This window comes from Salmo salar, chromosome ssa06 (assembly GCF_905237065.1).
Source record: "Salmo salar chromosome ssa06, Ssal_v3.1, whole genome shotgun sequence".
Classification (NCBI taxonomy): domain Eukaryota; kingdom Metazoa; phylum Chordata; class Actinopteri; order Salmoniformes; family Salmonidae; genus Salmo; species Salmo salar.
The window spans coordinates 64396892-64415249 of record NC_059447.1 but is presented as its reverse complement, the minus strand read 5'-3'; the positions used below and the strand labels follow the sequence as shown (position 1 = coordinate 64415249).

General features: G+C 40.8%; 1 protein-coding gene across 1 annotated transcript; it reads left to right on the top strand.

The window, feature by feature from the left end:
- Positions 1-476: 476 nt before the first annotated feature.
- On the top strand, positions 477-12856 carry LOC106607917 (endothelin-1). Its single transcript, XM_014205396.2, has 4 exons — positions 477-715; positions 9510-9678; positions 11651-11779; positions 11888-12856. The coding sequence occupies exons 1-4, from the start codon at positions 550-552 to the stop codon at positions 11994-11996; spliced, it is 573 nt and encodes a 190-aa protein (XP_014060871.1). The 5' UTR covers positions 477-549; the 3' UTR covers positions 11997-12856.
- The last annotated feature ends 5502 nt before the right edge of the window (positions 12857-18358 follow it).

The window sequence follows — 18358 nt, the reverse complement described above, 5'->3', positions numbered from 1 at the left end:
CCACTGCCTGCTGGGAATCTGACAACTAATTATTCCCCAGTTCCCTTCCCACTATAACATCTGCTTTCCTTGTGCTCTGGTGCTGGACTCACCACAGTGCTCTATTCTAATCCCTACTGGCTTGGTCCTGTGACAACACCTTCAGCACACCTTTCGGTATGTGGTCAGAAACAATCCTCTCTCAAGGCAGCTCTTTCCTGCTGTATGTTATCAGTAACAGGCAGGCCTGCAGCACATAGCAGAGATGTATACACTTGGTGTATTGTATCGTTGCGCGCACACACACACACACACACACACACACACACACACACACACACACACACACACACACACACACACACACACACACACACACACACACACACACACACACACACACACACACACACAAGTGTAGGGCTGTTGTCCATGTGTGGGACTGTGGGGGAGAGGAGAGGCAGAAGTAGTGACAGAGACAGAATCTGGGGAGGAGGAAGGGAGGGTGTGCTGGTGTCTGAGGTGCTGCTGCTCCAGACCAGTGCCTGGGACTGACTGTAGAACTTGTCCATGCTTCACTTCTCACTGGTCCCTGCTTCTGGAAATATTGTTACTACTATTTTTGAATTTGGAGCTGTTTGTACGCACAGCTGTTTGGAACATTGGAACAGAATAATGGATCTCACTACTTTTTACTTCCTGACCACTACTTTGGTTTTGATACTGGAGCATGAAGGTAAAGACCTTTCTCCTACTTTTTTATTTTAGTTATGCTGTATTTAACTAGGCAATTCAGTTAAGAACAAATTGTTATTTACAATGATTATTGAGACCGTATGAGAAGCTTGCCCTTTTTGTTTTAACTGGCATAAAGTGTGCTTTACTATCCTGTGGGGTATACATGTTGCACCTGAGCTGTGGTTTAATAGAGATAACATGTAGTAGGGGATTGCGAGCGCTCATGTTGGTCATGCCTGTGAGAAGATGCAAGGGTCAACTGTCAGCTTTAACTGTGTGCTTTTATCTCTGTCTGTTTTGATATGTTCTTCAAAGGAGCAGTGTGTTAAATTGATTTATTGAATCTACTTTGGAACGAAAAAGCCTATTTTATATCATTTTTACTACAGTTGTTATGAAGGAGATGTCTGTATCCCCTGCTCAAGAGTCACAATATTCTGTATGAGATTAGAAAGAAATAGTTTGCATAAAAATTACCTCTGATATAATCTTTGCTGCTGATGCAATGGTGTGAACTGATCTAATGTTTGTGCTGAAGTCGAATGAGGAGAGTGTTATATATTACAAGTATCAAAACATGGTTCTGCGTGGTTCAGTTGGTAGAGCATAGTGCTCGCAATGCCATGGTTGTGATTTCAATTCACACGGGGGACCAGTATGAAATGTATGCACTCTCTACTGTAAGTCACTCTGGATCAGAGCATCTGCTTAAAGTGTAAAAATAGGAATAAACTCCAATGGATGAAATGTATTTATACTTGAAACTACAGTATAAGCAAAGCAGCATCCCACTTTAGAATTGTATCATATATGAACATATAAAGGGGAGAAATGTGGAGTTTCTGACCACCCAAAGGCCTTATCTATTCTTGAGGCCCATGTCCTGGACCATAAGAGTTAGATGGCCAGCTAATGTAAACCATAGTGTTCTGATTTATTTTCCAACCTTGCACTTAAACTTCAAGGATACCTTAACACATCCACATTCCAGTGGGCAACTCCTTCAATTTCCCTATAGCATTTGCCCAGGTTGTTGCTTTATCTATTTACCTGGTAAGATAAGGTCAAGTAAATTAATAAAATGGCTCACAGATAAACCGTCAATCACAACTTCCACATTTCTCATTACATAACATTTTACTTTAATCTAACATATCCTCAATAGGACTACGTTCATCAACCAAACAACATTTGATTGTGTGACCTGCTAGTATTGGTCTGCAGGACAATGAGTGTGTTTTTGATCCATGAAGAATCCGAAACCACTCTGCCGTTGTGGTAGCCAGACATCTGATGCTTATTACAAGGGGTTAAAAAACAGCCATCTTTTTTTTTAATCTGAGGGAAAAGTTCAAACCACCTAGCTACGTTCTCCTTGATCGAAGAAGGACAAAACTGATACATTTAGGTCAGGACACAAATGAAAGTAAGAGGTAACTATCTAGAGATACGTACTCTATAGCTATGTACTATTTCTATAGATAGCTCGAGATTTTTAATATCTCTAGATCAAAAGATACAATGAAACAGGTGTTCACAATGGGGCTGTTGCCTTACTTCATGCAGTTCTTTTCAGGAATTTGGACTACTCATTCAGCCCAATATAAAAAATATACTGTTCTTTTGGTCTGAATATATCTACATCATGGGTTGCTGACCATGTGTGCTGCACATTCCCTTAGGAACCACAGACCATAAGTCAGTTCTATAACAGAGATCCCCAGGCAACACCCCACCTCAGTGTACAGGGCTTTAGCTGCAGGAAACAGGGATTCAGCTCTGGTGGTGGGCTGAGTTGAATAAAATGGCTTACAGATAAGGTATCAATTACAACTTCCACATTTCTCATTACTTGAAATTGAACTTTTTTGTTTAATCTAACATATCCTCAATATGATTACATGTATCAAGCAAAACAAAATGTTATTGTGACTTGTTATTGGTCTGCAGGGCATTCTAAATGAGTGTGTTTTTGATAAACTGCGTATTGGTCATCCATGAAGAATCCTAAACAACGTAGTTGTGGTAGCCAGACATCTGATGCTTATTATAAGGGGTTGATCAATAGCTATTTTATTTTTTTTAATCTGAGGGAAAAGTTAGCTAGCTACGTACTCCTCGATCAAAGGACAAAATGTATACATTTAGGTCAGGGCACAAACAAAAGTAAGGGTTAGCTATGTAGAGATAAGTACTCTCTCTACCTCAATATCTCTAAATCAGAAGATACAATGCAACAAATGTTGGGGCTGTTTTTACATCGTGCTTTCGAGGAATTTGGACTAGTCATTTAGCATAATATTACAAATATATTTACTGCTCCTTGGTCTGAATATTTCTACATCATGTGTTGCTGCTGCAAATTCCCTTCGGAACCATAGAGCATACATTAAGTCAGTTTTATAATGGAGACCCCCAGGCAACACCTCACTGGTTTAGAGGGCTTTAGTTGGAGGAAACAATGATTCAGCTCTGGTGGTGGGCTGAGATTCTAATGCGTCTGTGTGTAGCTGGTGTAGATGAGTCAGGTGCAGGACAGCAGATATGAGTAATGTACGCAATTTTACTCAACAATTATAACAAAACACGTCAATAAATCCCAGGTCACAATTACGGACCGCAATACAATAAACAATCACTCACAAACAAACATGGGGGAACAGAGGGTTAAATAATGAACAAGTAATTGGGGGATTGAAACCAGGTGTGTAAGACAAGGAGAAAAGAAAATGGAAAATGAAAAGTGGATCGGCGATGGCTAGAAGGCCGGTGACGTCGACCGCCGAACGCCGCCCGAACAAGGAGAGGGACCGACTTCGGCGGAAGTCGTGACAGAGATTTAACCGCACCCCAATGATCTGAACCAGGAAAAACATTCTCCATTAACGTCAATCCTAATTGTATGGAGAAGGAGACTTTATGACTTTATGAAGGCAAATAAAAAATATATATAACACAAATTAAACATGGATTATTATTGTGGATTATTATAATGGATTTCATTAGATAGATACTTCTAAAAACTATTTCCTGTGTTATGGGTGTTGTTAAAGTACACTATGGTTTATTGTTTCTGATACATGATAATATGAGTTTAACATTGGTTAGTTCAGCAATGTCTGGAATCCATATAAACCATTATACACAGCAAAACTGTTGCTTGTGGTAACATTATTCATACCCCTTGAATTATTTCACATGTTGTTGTGGGACAGTCATCTACACACAATACCCCATAATGACAAAGAGAAAACTTGTTTTTAGAAATGTTTGCACATTTATTGAAAATGAAACACAGATATACAGTTGAAGTCAGAAGTTTACATACACCTTAGCCAAATACATTTAAACTCAGTTTTTCACAATATCTGACATTTAATCCTCGTAAAAATTCCCTGTTTTAGGTCAGTTAGGATCACCACTGTCACGGGTGTCGTAGGGTTGAGACCAAAACGCAGCGGGTATATGTACACTCATCTTCTTTTATTAGGACAAAGAAGGGAAACCAAAACAAACACGTATACAAAAACACAACGACGATAAACAGTCCTGTAAAGCATAAAGTTAAACACGGAAATAACCTCCCACAAAGTGACAGGTGAAAACAGGCTTCCTAAGTATGACTCTCAATCAGCAACAACGATGTACAGCTGTTCCTGATTGAGAGTCATACCAGGCCAACACAGAAATACAAAAGTAGAACAGCCCCTTAGAAATACAAACACAAGAACATACCCAGAACACATAAATCAAATACCCCTCTACAATACACACACACCCCGAACCACCTAAATCAATTTCACTCTACATCGACACTTACACCAATAAACCCCAGAAACACTCTACACAAAATATCCCTCTATCTAAACACATACACAAAACCATGAAAACAAATACCCTCTGCCACGTCCTGACCAAACTACAATAACAAATAGACCCCTTTACTGGTCAGGACGTGACAACCACTTTATTTTAAGAATGTTAAATGTCAGAATAATAGTAGAGAGAATTATGTATTTTAGCTTTAATTTCTTTCATCACATTCCCAGTGGGTCAGAAATGTACATACACTCAATTAGTATTTGGTAGCATTGCCTTTAAATTGTTTAACTTGGGTCAAACGTTTCAGGTAGCCTTCCACAAGCTTCCCACAATAAGTTGGGTGAATTTTGGCCCATTCCTCCTGACAGAGCTGGTGTAACTGAGTCAGGTTTGTAGGCCTCCTTGCTTGCACACGCTTTTTAAGTTCTGCCCACAAATGTTCTATAGGATTCATGTCAGGGCTTTGTGATGGCCACTCCAATACCTTGACTTTGCTGTTCTTAAGCCATTTTGCCACAACTTTGGAAGTATGCTTGGGGTCATTGTCCATTTGTAAGACCCATTTACGACCAAGCTTTAACTTCCTGACTGATGTCTTGAGACGTTGCTTCAATATATCCACATAATTTTCCTGCCTCATGATGCCATCTATTTTGTGAAGTGCACCAGTCCCTCCTGCAGCAAAGCACCCCCACACCATGCTGCTGCCACCCCCGTGCGTCATGGTTGGGATGGTGTTCTTCGGCTTGCAAGCCTCCCCCTTTTTCCTCCAAACATAACAATGGTCATTATGGCCAAACAGTTCTATTTTTGTTTCATCAGACCAGAGGACATTTCTCCAAAAAGTACGATCTTTGTCCCCATGTGCAGTAGTCTGGATGTTTTATGGCGGTTTTGGAGCAGTGGTTTCTTCCTTGCTGAGCGGCCTTTCAGGTTATGTTGATAGAGGACTCGTTCTACTGTGGATATAGATGCTTTTGTAGCTGTTTCCTCCAGCATCTTCACAAGGTCCTTTTCTGCTGTTCTGGGATTGAATGGTGGTTAGGAAATATACTAATATACTAAACAAAAATGTAATGTGTTGGTCCCATTTTTCATGAGCTGAAATAAAAGATCCCAGAAATTGTCCGTACACACAAATAAACTTTTACATTCCTGTTGGTGAGCATTTCTCCTTTGCCAAAATAATCCATCCACCTGAAGATGTGGCTATCATTACACAGGTGCATATTGTGCTGGAGACAATAAAAGGACACTCTTAAATGTGCAGTTTTGTTACACAACACAATGCCACACGTCTTAAGTTTTGAGGGAGCGTGCAATTAGCATTCTGACTGCAGGAATGTCCAACAGAGCTGTTCCCAGAATTTTCATTTCTGTACCATAAGCCGCCTCTAAAGTTGTTTTAGAGAATTTGGTAGTACATCAAACCGGATTCACAACTGCAGACCACGTGTAACCACACCAGCACAGGACCTCCACATCCGGCTTCTTCACCTGAGAAGGGGGAGTGGGGTGCTGAGGAGTATTTTTGTCTGTAATAATTCCTTTTGTCGGGAAAAACTCATTTGGATTGGCTGGGCCTGGCTCCACAATGGGTGGACCTGCCTCCCAAGTGGGTGGGCCTATGCCATCCCAGGCCCACCCAAGGCTGTGCCCCTGCCCAGTCATGTGAAATCCATAGATTAGGGGCTAATGAATTTATTTCATTTGACAGATTTCCTTCTATGTACTGTAACTCAGCAAAATCGTTGAACTTTTTGCATGTTGCGTTTATATTTTTGTTCAGTATAGAAAGCTGTGAAACGACGCAACATGTTTCTGATCAGATTTCAGTTCTGCTTGGATGCATATTTTACGTGGTTAAAATACTATCAGCTTTTATGATGCTGATAAAGGTAGCACCTTTACATATTCACGGGGGGGGGGGTGAGATATTTTCGGAAGACACTGTATATATACAGGATTACCAGGGATATAATCTGTGGTAGTTCATAACGTTAGATCCAGAACTAATCTTGTAAAAACAAGGCCAGGGGCTCTGACAATGTTGCCTCAACATTCTGCCAGAGACCATTTCTCACTTAATGGGTTGGTATGGATTAAATAGTAATCTCATGGATGTCTTTGGCAATCAACTCCTGAACCGCTAAAGCAGTGAACTCTCACTTCTCCAAACAGGTCACTAAATAAAATGTAATCTCAGGAGGCACGCAAGGCTTATAGTGTAACATTTCCATAGTAAATGCCAATACAGTATAATCCATGGTCCAGGCGTCCGTTTGGCGCGGAGTCTGTAAGACCCCAACCTTTAATTTCCTTGCTATAAGTCTAAAGCAAGAAATCCACCATTAAAACAGTTCCATGCTCAAAAGATGATTTACCTTTAGCTATTTGCATCAGTCAAAGCTACTTACGTAAATCACTCGACACCTGTATGATCAGACTCTCTGTTGGGGCATTTTCCCTGAGACTTGTTAATAAAGAGCTGAAGAGGACCGCTTGGGTGTACAAGGGAAATCTGGTTTCCCTCAAGTGATAAAAAGTCAAACCCCAACCCAATTATCAGAAGCTGCACTCGTGGCTTGCCCCAACAGACGCCTGAATGCACTGCATGAACTTGCAAGGAACATGCAGGGTACAATGTGGTTGGCCACTGATTCATTGGAGTGCTTTAAACCCAAATCCACATGGCATTTGGAATTCTCCACCACTTGAGCTTTATAGCACATTTATTAAACTATTGACCTTTACAGGGTGTAACAGTTTGATACAATTTACAAAAGAAAATATAAAGCGTAAGAAATATATTAGGGTTAGATGTGGGAAACATAAGAACGTAGCTATGTGTAGACAGTGTCACTATCAGAAAATAAATCCCTGTCTATACTGGACATACAGTGGCAACCTAATCTAGACTTAATCTGGGCTATCAGACTGTAATAATACAGTTGAAGTCGGAAGTTTACATACACTTAGGTTGGAGTCATTAAAACTCGTTTTTCAACCACTCCACAAATTTCTTGTTAACAAACTATAGTTTTGACAAGTTGATTAGGACATCTACTTTGTGCATGACACAAGTCATTTTTCCAACAATTGTTTACAGACAGATTATTTCACTTATAATTCACTGTATCACAATTCCAGTAGGTCAGAAGTTTACATACAGTAAGTTGACTGTGTCTTTAAACAGCTTGGAAAATTCCAGAAAATGATGTCAGGGCTTTAGAAGCTTCTGATTGGAGGTGTGCCTGTGGATGTATTTCAAGGCCTTCCTTCAAACTCAGTGCCTCTTTGCTTGACATCATGGAAAAATCAAAAGAAATCAGCCAAGATCTCAGAAAAAAACATTGTAGACCTCCATAAGTCTGGTTCATCCTTGGGAGCAATTTCCAAACTCCTGAAGGTACCACGTTCATCTGTACAAATAATAGTATGCAAGTATAAAAACCATGGGACCACGCAGTCGTCATACCGCTCAGGAAGGAAGGAGACGCGTTCTGTCTCCTAGAGATTAACGTACTTTGGTGCGAGAAGTGCAAATCAATCCCAGAACAACAGCAAAGGACCTTGTGAAGATGCTGGAGGAAACAGCTACAAAAGTATCGATATCCACAGTAAAATGAGTCCTACATCGACATAACCTGAAAGGCCACTCAGCAAGGAAGAAGCCACTGCTCCAAAACCGCCATAAAAAAGCCAGACTACGGTTTGCAACTGGTGGGTAGAAGGATTACTTAATGGTTTGCAACTGCACATGGGGACAAAGATCGTACTTTTTGGAGAAATGTCCTCTGGTCTGATGAAACAAAAATTGACCATTGTTATGTTTGGAGGAAAAAGCGGGAAGCTTGCAAACCGAAGAACATCATCCCAACCGTGAAGCACGGGGGTGGCAGCATCATGTTGTGGGGGTGCTTTGCTGCAGGAGAGACTGGTGCACTTCACAAAATAGATGGCATCATGAGGGAAGAAAATTATGTGGATATATTGAAGCAACATCTCAAGACATCAGTCAGGAAGTTAAAGGTTGGTCGCAAATGGGTCTTCCAAATGGACAATGACCCCAAGCATACTTCCAAAGTTGTGGCAAAATGGCTTAAGAACAGCAAAGTCAAGGTATTGGAGTGGCCATCACAAAGCCCTGACATGAATCCTATAGAAAATGTGTGGGCAGAACTGAAAAAGTGTGTGCGATCAAGGTGGCCTACACACCTGACTCAGTTACACCAGCTCTGTCAGGAGGAATGGGCCAAAATTCACCCAACTTATTGTGGGAAGCTTGTGGAAGGCTACCTGAAACATTCAACAATTTGGCCAGTAATTAAACAATTTAAAGGCAATGCTACCAAATACTAATTGAGTGTATGTAAACTTCTGACCTACTGGGAATGTAATGAAAGAAATAAAAGCTGAAATAAATCATTCTCTCTTCTATTATTCTGACATTTCACATTCTTAAAATAAAGTGGTGATCCTAACTGACCTAAAACAGGGAATTTTTACGGGGATTAAATGTCAGGAATTGTGAAAAACTGAGTTTAAATGTATTTGGCTAAGGTGTATGTAAACTTCTGACTTCAACTGTATGTCTGACTGACATCAAATGAATAACCAGTGATGATCAGTGTCTTTCTGAGGGCTGGATAAAAGGCTGTCTGTTGCCAGGTGTAGCCCAGTGGCAGTAAGATGGCCTATAGACGGTGACATGGCTGGAGGACACTCAATAAGTGAAATGTTTTATAGACTATTGGCCCTTATGAGAAGCACATAATAGGATCGATGTGTCACGATTATAACAGCATTAGCAGTGCCAAATGAGCTACAGAACACACTGTTCTTCAGAAACTAATACAAATGGAGTGACCGCAATCTCACAATTCTGTACCCTATGTCCTTGTAAAAGTTTCATTAGCGTGTGTTATCTTTATATAATGCTTTATTCATGGGTTTTCCCTTTCTCCCAGCATACTCAGACTCCACCTCCATCCCTGGGACTGGTCCAGAGGAGGGCCCCGTGAAGCTGCTTAACCACAGGCCCCATCGGCGGGAGAAGCGTTGTTCCTGTGAGAACCTGAAAGATAAAGAATGCGTGTACTTCTGCCACATCGGCATCGTCTGGGTCAACACTCCTGGGTGAGTCCATCGAGACACTCACCCACTCACATCACAACTGGAAATCACCCTCACAAACATACCATAGCTAGAAAGATCTGGAAGACACATCTCTGTGTTGTGAAATCAGAGATACGTCTACACATAGTTTTGTTGGATTGAAAAGGTGGAAATGCATAACATTTGAATGATAAATTCTCATGCTGTATCATATTTTTGGATTGAGCCATGGTGTGTTGTGACAGCGCATTGAGAAGCCACAGGGTTTTTTTTTTTTTTTTGCGATTCATTATCACATCAGGGTGTAAGGAGCTGGATGATTTGTGGTACTCTGTAAATCTCAAAACCACAAAGTGTCAAGGATTTATTTTAAAATAAGAGACAGCTACTGTTTATCATCAGCTCAGACTGTCTCTCAGCTCTTTCCTGCTGAAGCTTCTTGTGTAACATAAATAAAGATATCTACTCACATTTTTCAAAAACAAGTAGTGTAACTCTTCAACATTTACTACAGTCAACCTACAATAAGATGGATCTGAACATACTTCCTGACCCAAATATCCCACATCCAATTAGTTGGAGCAGTGGTTAGGGCATCTGTCCTCTTGTTAATTCCTTGTTTCTTCAAAAGAGCTTTCATATGTGTTCTGGAAGTACCAGGTTTCTATAAGTTTGCCACTATGCTGTACTTCCCCATGGTTAGCCAAAAACAGCTACTAAAAACTAAGGCCTATACATTTTAGGTACTGTACTATGTATGTTTAAACATGGAATCACAGTAGTAGTATGCAATTATGTAATCCCTTGTTGTTGCCATTATCATATCATTGGTAATACCACACGTCCTCCTACCAAACATTATTAAAACAAAGGGATGGATATCGGCAGTTAGGAACTGATATTACATTTCATATTAATGTTCACAAATAACCATTCATTTCCAAAATTAGCATAGGGTTTTATGAAACTCATGTGTGGTTTCTATTAAATTCTGTTGACTCAAGCTATCTACTTCTAACGCCAACTCTAGCAACTACGACAGGTCACAATTCCGAAAAATTTGAGGACATTTACTGGCAGTCATAGAGACAGGCATTCACCGTCCAAAAAACTACAACAGGGAGAAAGAAATGAGAAAAGAAAGGGTCACCTTTCAACAGCTGCCAAAAACACAGTATGGAATGCAGATGTGTTGGTGCTTAAAGAGCAGGCTGCTCTGACAGACAGACAGACAGACAGACAGACAGACAGACAGACAGACAGACAGACAGACAGACAGACAGACAGACAGACAGACAGACAGACAGACAGACAGACAGACAGACAGACAGACAGACAGACAGACAGACAGACAGGTGCATGTGTGTGAGTGTGAACGTCAGCGTGCGAGGGATGAGTGCATGTGTGTGATGGTGTGTGGAGAACACAGGGAGGAGGTGACCCTGTTTGATGGGGATGCTTTGAGCCGTGCATGGCATCTGGAATCAGTTGACGGTTTGCATGGTCTTGTTAACATGTTCCAGGCATAAGATGGGCATCGAGCCATAATGGCGGGCAGGCAGACATGCTCTGGTTGGCATCAGGATAAAGGTTAATTCCCAGAGCAATGAAAGAGCAGCTTCAGGAGATATAGATGTGTTATTACAGACTGTCGTCCTCTCTGTATCCTGTAAGGCAGGTTTAGTACATTATACCCTCGAGACTCATTAGACACCAGTGTTTGCCCAGCTTTTCAGGGCCATGCAGTGGTATACTGTATATGGTATCTGCTTAATTGGTTCTGTAAAAGCATTTTGTGAGTGCCAATAGTGATAGGATATTGAGCTATTATGAGCGCTTCAAGATAAAATTCCAGACATCCTGTGCTGTGATAAAATAAAACAAAACACTGAGTTCCCTTTGTAGGTTAAGAAACACATCCATTCAATTCAAAGATATTGTTTATCCTTCCATGTACAAAATGTGCTCATCAATCCCTTAACTCTGTCTCTAGTCAGATAGTTTCATATGGAGTGGGTTCTTTCCCTGTTCGACTGAGGAGAGAGGTGGGACGATGCTTCTGCGCGGAGAGAAATGACTTTGAGTGTCTTCACTTCTGCTCTGCCTTGCGTACACTCAAAGAGTAAGTGTTCTTGAATCACATTTCAAGTGTGTTAATGTCATTGCTATGCCATGTCAAATGTTGCTAGGAAAGGAGTTTAAATTGTCATTTTTGTCCTAATTTCCATAGAGGTGAAAATGATTTGGACAAGAGGAAGTTTGCGACAAAGTTTAAGAAGAGATATAAGGCTGGAATCTCGGATAAAAGGAACCAACAAACACTAATTCAAGAAACCTGAAAGGAGATAATGGACATCACCCTAGTTCCATGTGTCATCCACTTTCATTGGTCTCTTTTACAATATGATGCAAAAGAACATTGTACAATGGTGGCCTGTGTCTGAAATGTATTTATGAAATTATGCCGTAACTTTGCCTTCTTTTTGTCATTGTGAATCATTTTTGAATGATTTTATTGTTGTACATAAATATTTCTACTTTACAACATTCAGTACATACATCATTTTGAAATCAGATATTGTTACATTAATGCAGAAATGATCAGTATTAAGAGAGTAAATGTAAATGTCTTGTATCTCTGTCAAAAGTATCTGTCATTTTAACATGTTTTGACCCCTTACATCCTTTGGACATGTTTTCTGTCATGAAGTTTGAAAGTGAAAGATGTACATGCCGTAGATGCAAAGCAATGCTGTTCATGGTTCTTCACAGTGAGTTATATGCCAAACCAGACAGGAAATAAGCTGTGTGATCGAGGACAGGTGGAAGTAAAACATTTACAGTTGAAGTCAGAAGTTGACATACACTTAGGTTGGTGTCATTAAAACTCGTTTTTCAATCACTCCACAAATTTCTTGTTAACAAACTATAGTTTTGGCAAGTCGGTTAGGACATCTACTTTGTGCACGACACTCGTAATTTTTCCAACAATTGTTCACAGACAGATTATTTCACTTATAATTCAATGTATCACAATTCCAGTTGGTCAGAAGTCTACATACACTAAGTTGACTGTGCCTTTAATAAACCGCTTGGAAAATTGCGGAAAATTATGTCAGGGAATTAGAAGCTTCTGATAGGCTAATTGACATAATTTGAGTCAATTGGAGGTGTACCTGTGAATGTATTTCAATGCCTACCTTCCAACTCAGTGCCTCTTTGCTTGACAACATGGGGAAATCAAAAGAAATCAGCCAAGACCTCAGAAAAAAAATTGTAGACCACAAGTCTGGTTCATCCTTGGGAGCAATTTCCAAACGCCTGAAGGTACCACGTTCATCTGTACAAACAATAGTATTCAAGTATAAACACCATGGGACCACGCAGCCGTCATACCGCTCAGAAAGGAGACGCGTTCTGTCTCCTAAAAGTGCAAATCAATCCCAGAACAACAGCAAAGGACCCTGTGAAAATGCTGGCGGAAACAGGTACAAAAGCATTTATATCCACAGTAAAACGAGTCCAATATCGACATAACCTGAAAGGCCGCTCAGCAAGGAAGAAGCCACTTCTCCAAAACCGCCATAAAAAAGCCAGACTACATTTACATTTACGTCATTTAGCAGACGCTCTTCGCCAGAGCGACTTACAAATTGGTGCATTCACCTTATGATATCCAGTGGAACAACCACTTTACAATAGCACATCTATATATTTTTTGGGGGGGAGGGTGGGGGTTGGGTAGAAGGATTACTTAATGGTTTGCAACTGCACATGGGGACAAAGATCGCACTTTTTGGAGAAATGTCCTCTGGTCTGATGAAACAAAAATAGAACTGTTTGGCCATAATGACCATTGTTATGTTTGCCGAAGAACACCATCCCAACCGTGAAGCCTGGGGGTGGCAGCATCATGTTGTGGGGGTGCTTTGCTGCAGGAGGGACTGGTGCACTTCATAAAATAGATGCCATCATGAGGGAGGAAAATTATGTGAATTTATTGAAGCAACATCTCTAGACATCAGTCAGGAAGTTAAAGCTTGGTCGCAAATGGGTCTTCCAAATGGACAATGAACCCAAGCATACTTCCAAAGTTGTGGCAAAATGGCTTAAGGACAACAAAGGCAAGGTATTGGAGTGGCCATCACAAAGCCCTGACATCAATCCTATAGAAAATGTGTGGGCAGACCTGAAAAAGCGTGTGCGAGCAAGGAGGCCTACAAACCTGATTCAGTTACACCAGCTATGTCAGGAGAAATGGGCCAAAATTCACCCAACTTATTGTGGGAAGCTTGTGGAAGGCTAACCGAAACGTTTGACCCAAGTTAAACAATTTAAAGGTAATGCTACCAAATACTAATTGAGTGTATGTAAACTTCTGACCCACTGGGAATGTGATGAAAGAAATAAAAGCTGAAGTAAATCATTCTCTCTACTATTATTCTGACATTTCACATTCTTAAAATACATTGGTGATCGTAACTGACCTAAGACAGGGAATTTTTACTAGGACTAAATGTCAGGAATTGTGAAAAACTGAGTTTAAATGTAGTTGGCTAAGGTGTATGTAAACTTCCGACTTCAACTGTATATTCAGCTTCTTGCGAATTGAAGGAAATTTATGAAACACAGAGAGACAAAAGATAAATTATTTTGCATCTTTTTATATATTTTTCTTGGTCAATTTTTTGGGGAAGCCTGGCTTCCATTGGAATCTATGAATACACTCCACTGCCCAAATGTCAAGTCCTTATGATCATGTTGCACAGTACTGCAGCCAGACAGCAATCGCTCACCCTTAGGAACTACGGTGACGTCCTCTCTTGAGACGGCGAAGCTGATAATTTATATTTTACTGTCTGGAAATTATTCCTTTCTTATTGTGATTTTACAACACCAACACAGAGCTGACAATAAGGGCTGGATTCCATCCGTATTGCCAAAGTATCGTGGATGGTCCATGTTAAAATGTCATGGTCATTTCCGATTGAGCCTGCGTACATTATACAGCATTGAATGCAGTCTCCGCGACCACAGGAACATTTAATGACAATTAATGCCATTCATATAGCCCTTACTAACAGGAAGCAGTAGGGTGAATTAAGAAAAAATGGGACACTTTTTGCCTTTCTGTCATCTCTAACATCTTTTGACATCTATCCAACAAATGAACCCCACACATGATACATTTCTGAAATGCCCAAGGTGTTGCCTAATCACACAAAAATATCAAATGTTTATATCGTATTCACAGGAGGCATTACACACCCATTTGTGTATACTTAGCCAAAATCATATTTTCAGTTCGCATTTAGTGAACTGGGACAGAAGGATAATAAACTGGGTCACCATTAATATAGTCCTAATTGTATCCCAATGACAATTCAATTCACACTTTGTTGTTATATAATCATCTTGAGGATTTCAGAAATGCATCTTGTCTTGGGATGGTGGATGCTGGATAGAGGTCGAAAGAGGTTACAGAAGACGGAAATGCAGAAAGTGGGACAGCTTAATCCTGACACGACTCTTCCACTTCCTGACGGGCCGCCCCCAGGTGGTGAAGGAAGGAAATAACACCTCCACTTCGCTGATCCTCAACACAAGGTCCCCACAAGGGTGTGTGCTCAGCCCCCTCCTGTACTCCCTGTTCACTGATGACTGCGTGGCCACGCACGCCTCCAACTTAATCATCAAGTTTGCAGGAGGCTGAAGAAATTTGTCTTGGACCCTAAGACCCTCACAAACTTTTACAGATGCACAATTGAGAGCATCCTGTCGGGCTGTATCACTGCCTGGTATGGCAACTGCACCGCCTGTAACTGCAGGGTCTCCGGGGGGTGGTGCGGTCTGCTTGTCTGCCCTCCAGGACACCTACAGCACCCGATGTCACAGGAAGGCCAAAAAGACCATCAAGGACATCAACCACCACAGCCACTGCCTGTTCACCCCGCTATCATCCAGAAGGCGAGGTCAGTACAGGTGCATCAAAGCTGGGACCGAGAGACTGAAAAACAGCTTCTATCTCAAGGCCATCATACTGTAAAATAGCCATCACTAGCTGGCTACCAGCCAGTTGTTCAACCTTGCTGCCCTATATACATAGACATGGAATCACTGGCCAATTGTATATACTGTATTCTATTCTACTGTATTTTAGTCAATGCCACTCCGACATTGCTAATCCTAGTATTTATATATTTCTTAATTCCATTCTTTTACTTTGAATTTGTCCAAATACTATTGACACCTTCAACTGGGGGGACTAGATACATACATAAAGTGCATTCATTTCTAAATGGTAAATCAGATATGTATGAAAATACCCTCAAATAAAAGGTGACATTCTGTACTGTTGCCTCATATAAAACATTTGATCTCAAATCCAAAATGCTTGAGTATAGAGCCAAATTAAAAGTTTAACCTTCACTGTCCAAATAAATACATTTTAGAGTGCATGTATAGTGTTACAACCGGTACATACAATTGTAGTAACCTTGGTGAGTAGCACATGTGACCTGCAGATCAGTGTAACCAGTAACGTTGTCTGTCTAGCCAGACAGAGTTTCTAAATGGCCCAATCATCTGGCTGTGTAATTACCCTTCCATTTCTCTGAGTTCCTTTCTTCCATTATGTTTTTTGGCTGCTGATACTTTGTTGACTCTGACTGCACCTACCACATCAGTGCCATGTCTGGGGAAGAACAGACACCGTCATACTCCCACACAGCCAGTTGAAGTTGTCGGGGAATGAATTCATTCCAGATAATTGTTGTGAGTGAACCCTGTCTCCACATTGTGGAGAAAGAGGAGGGGATGGGAGAATGGTAGGCAGGGCTGCTGCAGGCCAATAAAAGTGTCTGTGCCAAGGAGCCCTGGCATCAAACAGGAGCAAAATGATGGTTGAGATTAATGGGGAAGGCTAAATGTTTCCACAGCTCTAGGTACCTATTTTAAAACCCGACAATGTTGACTGCCTTTTGTCATTGTTGTTTGTTCTCCGTGTGCCACCCTTCAGTCTCAGGTAGGCTACTGTAAAACAAGTCAGGACAACAGGCAGATAACTGGAGAGCTATAGGCCACCCATACTTATGTACATGTATGAAAGTTTAGTAGTGTGTTACTAATATCTGATATCTATACCTTCATTTAGAATACACACATAAGTGAATTTGTCCAAATACTTTTGGTTCGCTAAAATGGGGGGACTATGTACAAAAAGTGCTGTAATTTCTAAGGAGTTCACCCGATATGGATGAAAATACCCTCACCTGTCAGTCTGCACTTTAACGTCAGCCATTGTATCATTTAAAATCCAAAGTGCTGGAGTACAGAGCCAAAACAACAAAAAATGCATCACTGTCCAAATACCTTTGGACCTCACTGTATGCACCAAACCACATATTGGATCTTCTGAGTAAACCACTTTGAAAAGACTTGATGATTGTGCAGAGAAGAGCAGACTGTAAGAGTAAAGGGAGAAAGAATTGAATTAAAAAAGACAAAAAAGGACAAAATAAATTACATATTCGTAGTTGTTATGTCTTGCATCAAGTTAATCTAGTACCGGTGTACAGTGGCTTGCGAAAGTACATTTTTCCTATTTTGTTGCCTTACAACCTGGAATTAAAATGGATTTTTGGGGGGTTTGTATCATTTTAATTACACAACATGCCTACCACTTTGAAGATGCAAAATATTTTTTATTGTGAAACAAACAAGAAAGAAGACAAACAGAAAACTTGAGCGTACATAACTATTCACCCCCCCAAAGTCAGTACTTTGTAGAGCCACCTTTTGCAGCAATTACAGCTGCAAGTCTCTTGGGATATGTCTCTATAAGCCTGGCACATCTAGCCACTGGGATTTTTGCCCATTCTTCAAGGCAAAACTGCTCCAGCTCCTTCAAGTTGGATGGTTTCCTGCTGGTGTACAGCAATCTTGAAGTCATGCCACATATTCTCAATTGGATTGAGGTCTGGGCTTTGACTATGCCATTCGAATACATTTAAATGTTTCCGCTTAAACCACTCAAGTGTTGCTTTAGCTGTATGCTTAGGATCATTGTCCTACTGGAAGGTGAACCTCCGTCCCAGTCTCAAATCTCTGGAAGACTGAAACAGGTTTCCCTCAAGAATTGCCCTGTATTTAGTGCCATCCATCATTCCTTCAATTCTGACCAGTTTCCCAGTCCCTGCCGATTAAAAACATGGTGTTCTCGGGGTGATCAGAGGTGTTGGGTTTATGCCAGACATAGCGTTTTCCTTGATGGCCAAAAAGCTCAATTTTACTCTCATCTGACCAGTACCTTCTTCCATATGTTTGGGGAGTCTCCCTTTTGGTGAACACCAAACGTGTTTGCATATTTTTTTCTTTAAGCAATGGCTTTTTTCTGGCCACTCTTCCATAAAGCCCAGCTATGTGGAGTGTACGGCTTCAAGTGGTCCTATGGACAGATACTCCAATCTCCGCTGTGGAGCTTTGCAGCTCCTTCAGGGTTATCTTTGGTCTCTTTGTTGCCTCTCTGATTAATGCCCTCCTTGCCTGGTTTTGGTGGGCGGCCCTCTCTTGGCAGGTTTGTTGTGGTGCTATATTCTTTCCATTTTTTTTATAATGGATTTAATTGTGCTCCGTGGGATGTTCAAAGTTTCTGATATTTTTTTATAACCCAACCCTGATCTGTACTTCTCCAGAACCTTGT

Coding starts and splice junctions, on each gene's coding strand:
- LOC106607917 (XM_014205396.2), top strand. CDS start 550: ATGCTTCACTTCTCACTGGTCCCTGCTTCTGGAAATATTGTTACTACT. Junction 716..9,509: donor TTTGATACTGGAGCATGAAG/GTAAAGACCTTT, acceptor CCTTTCTCCCAG/CATACTCAGACTCCACCTCC. Junction 11,780..11,887: donor GCCTTGCGTACACTCAAAGA/GTAAGTGTTCTT, acceptor TAATTTCCATAG/AGGTGAAAATGATTTGGACA.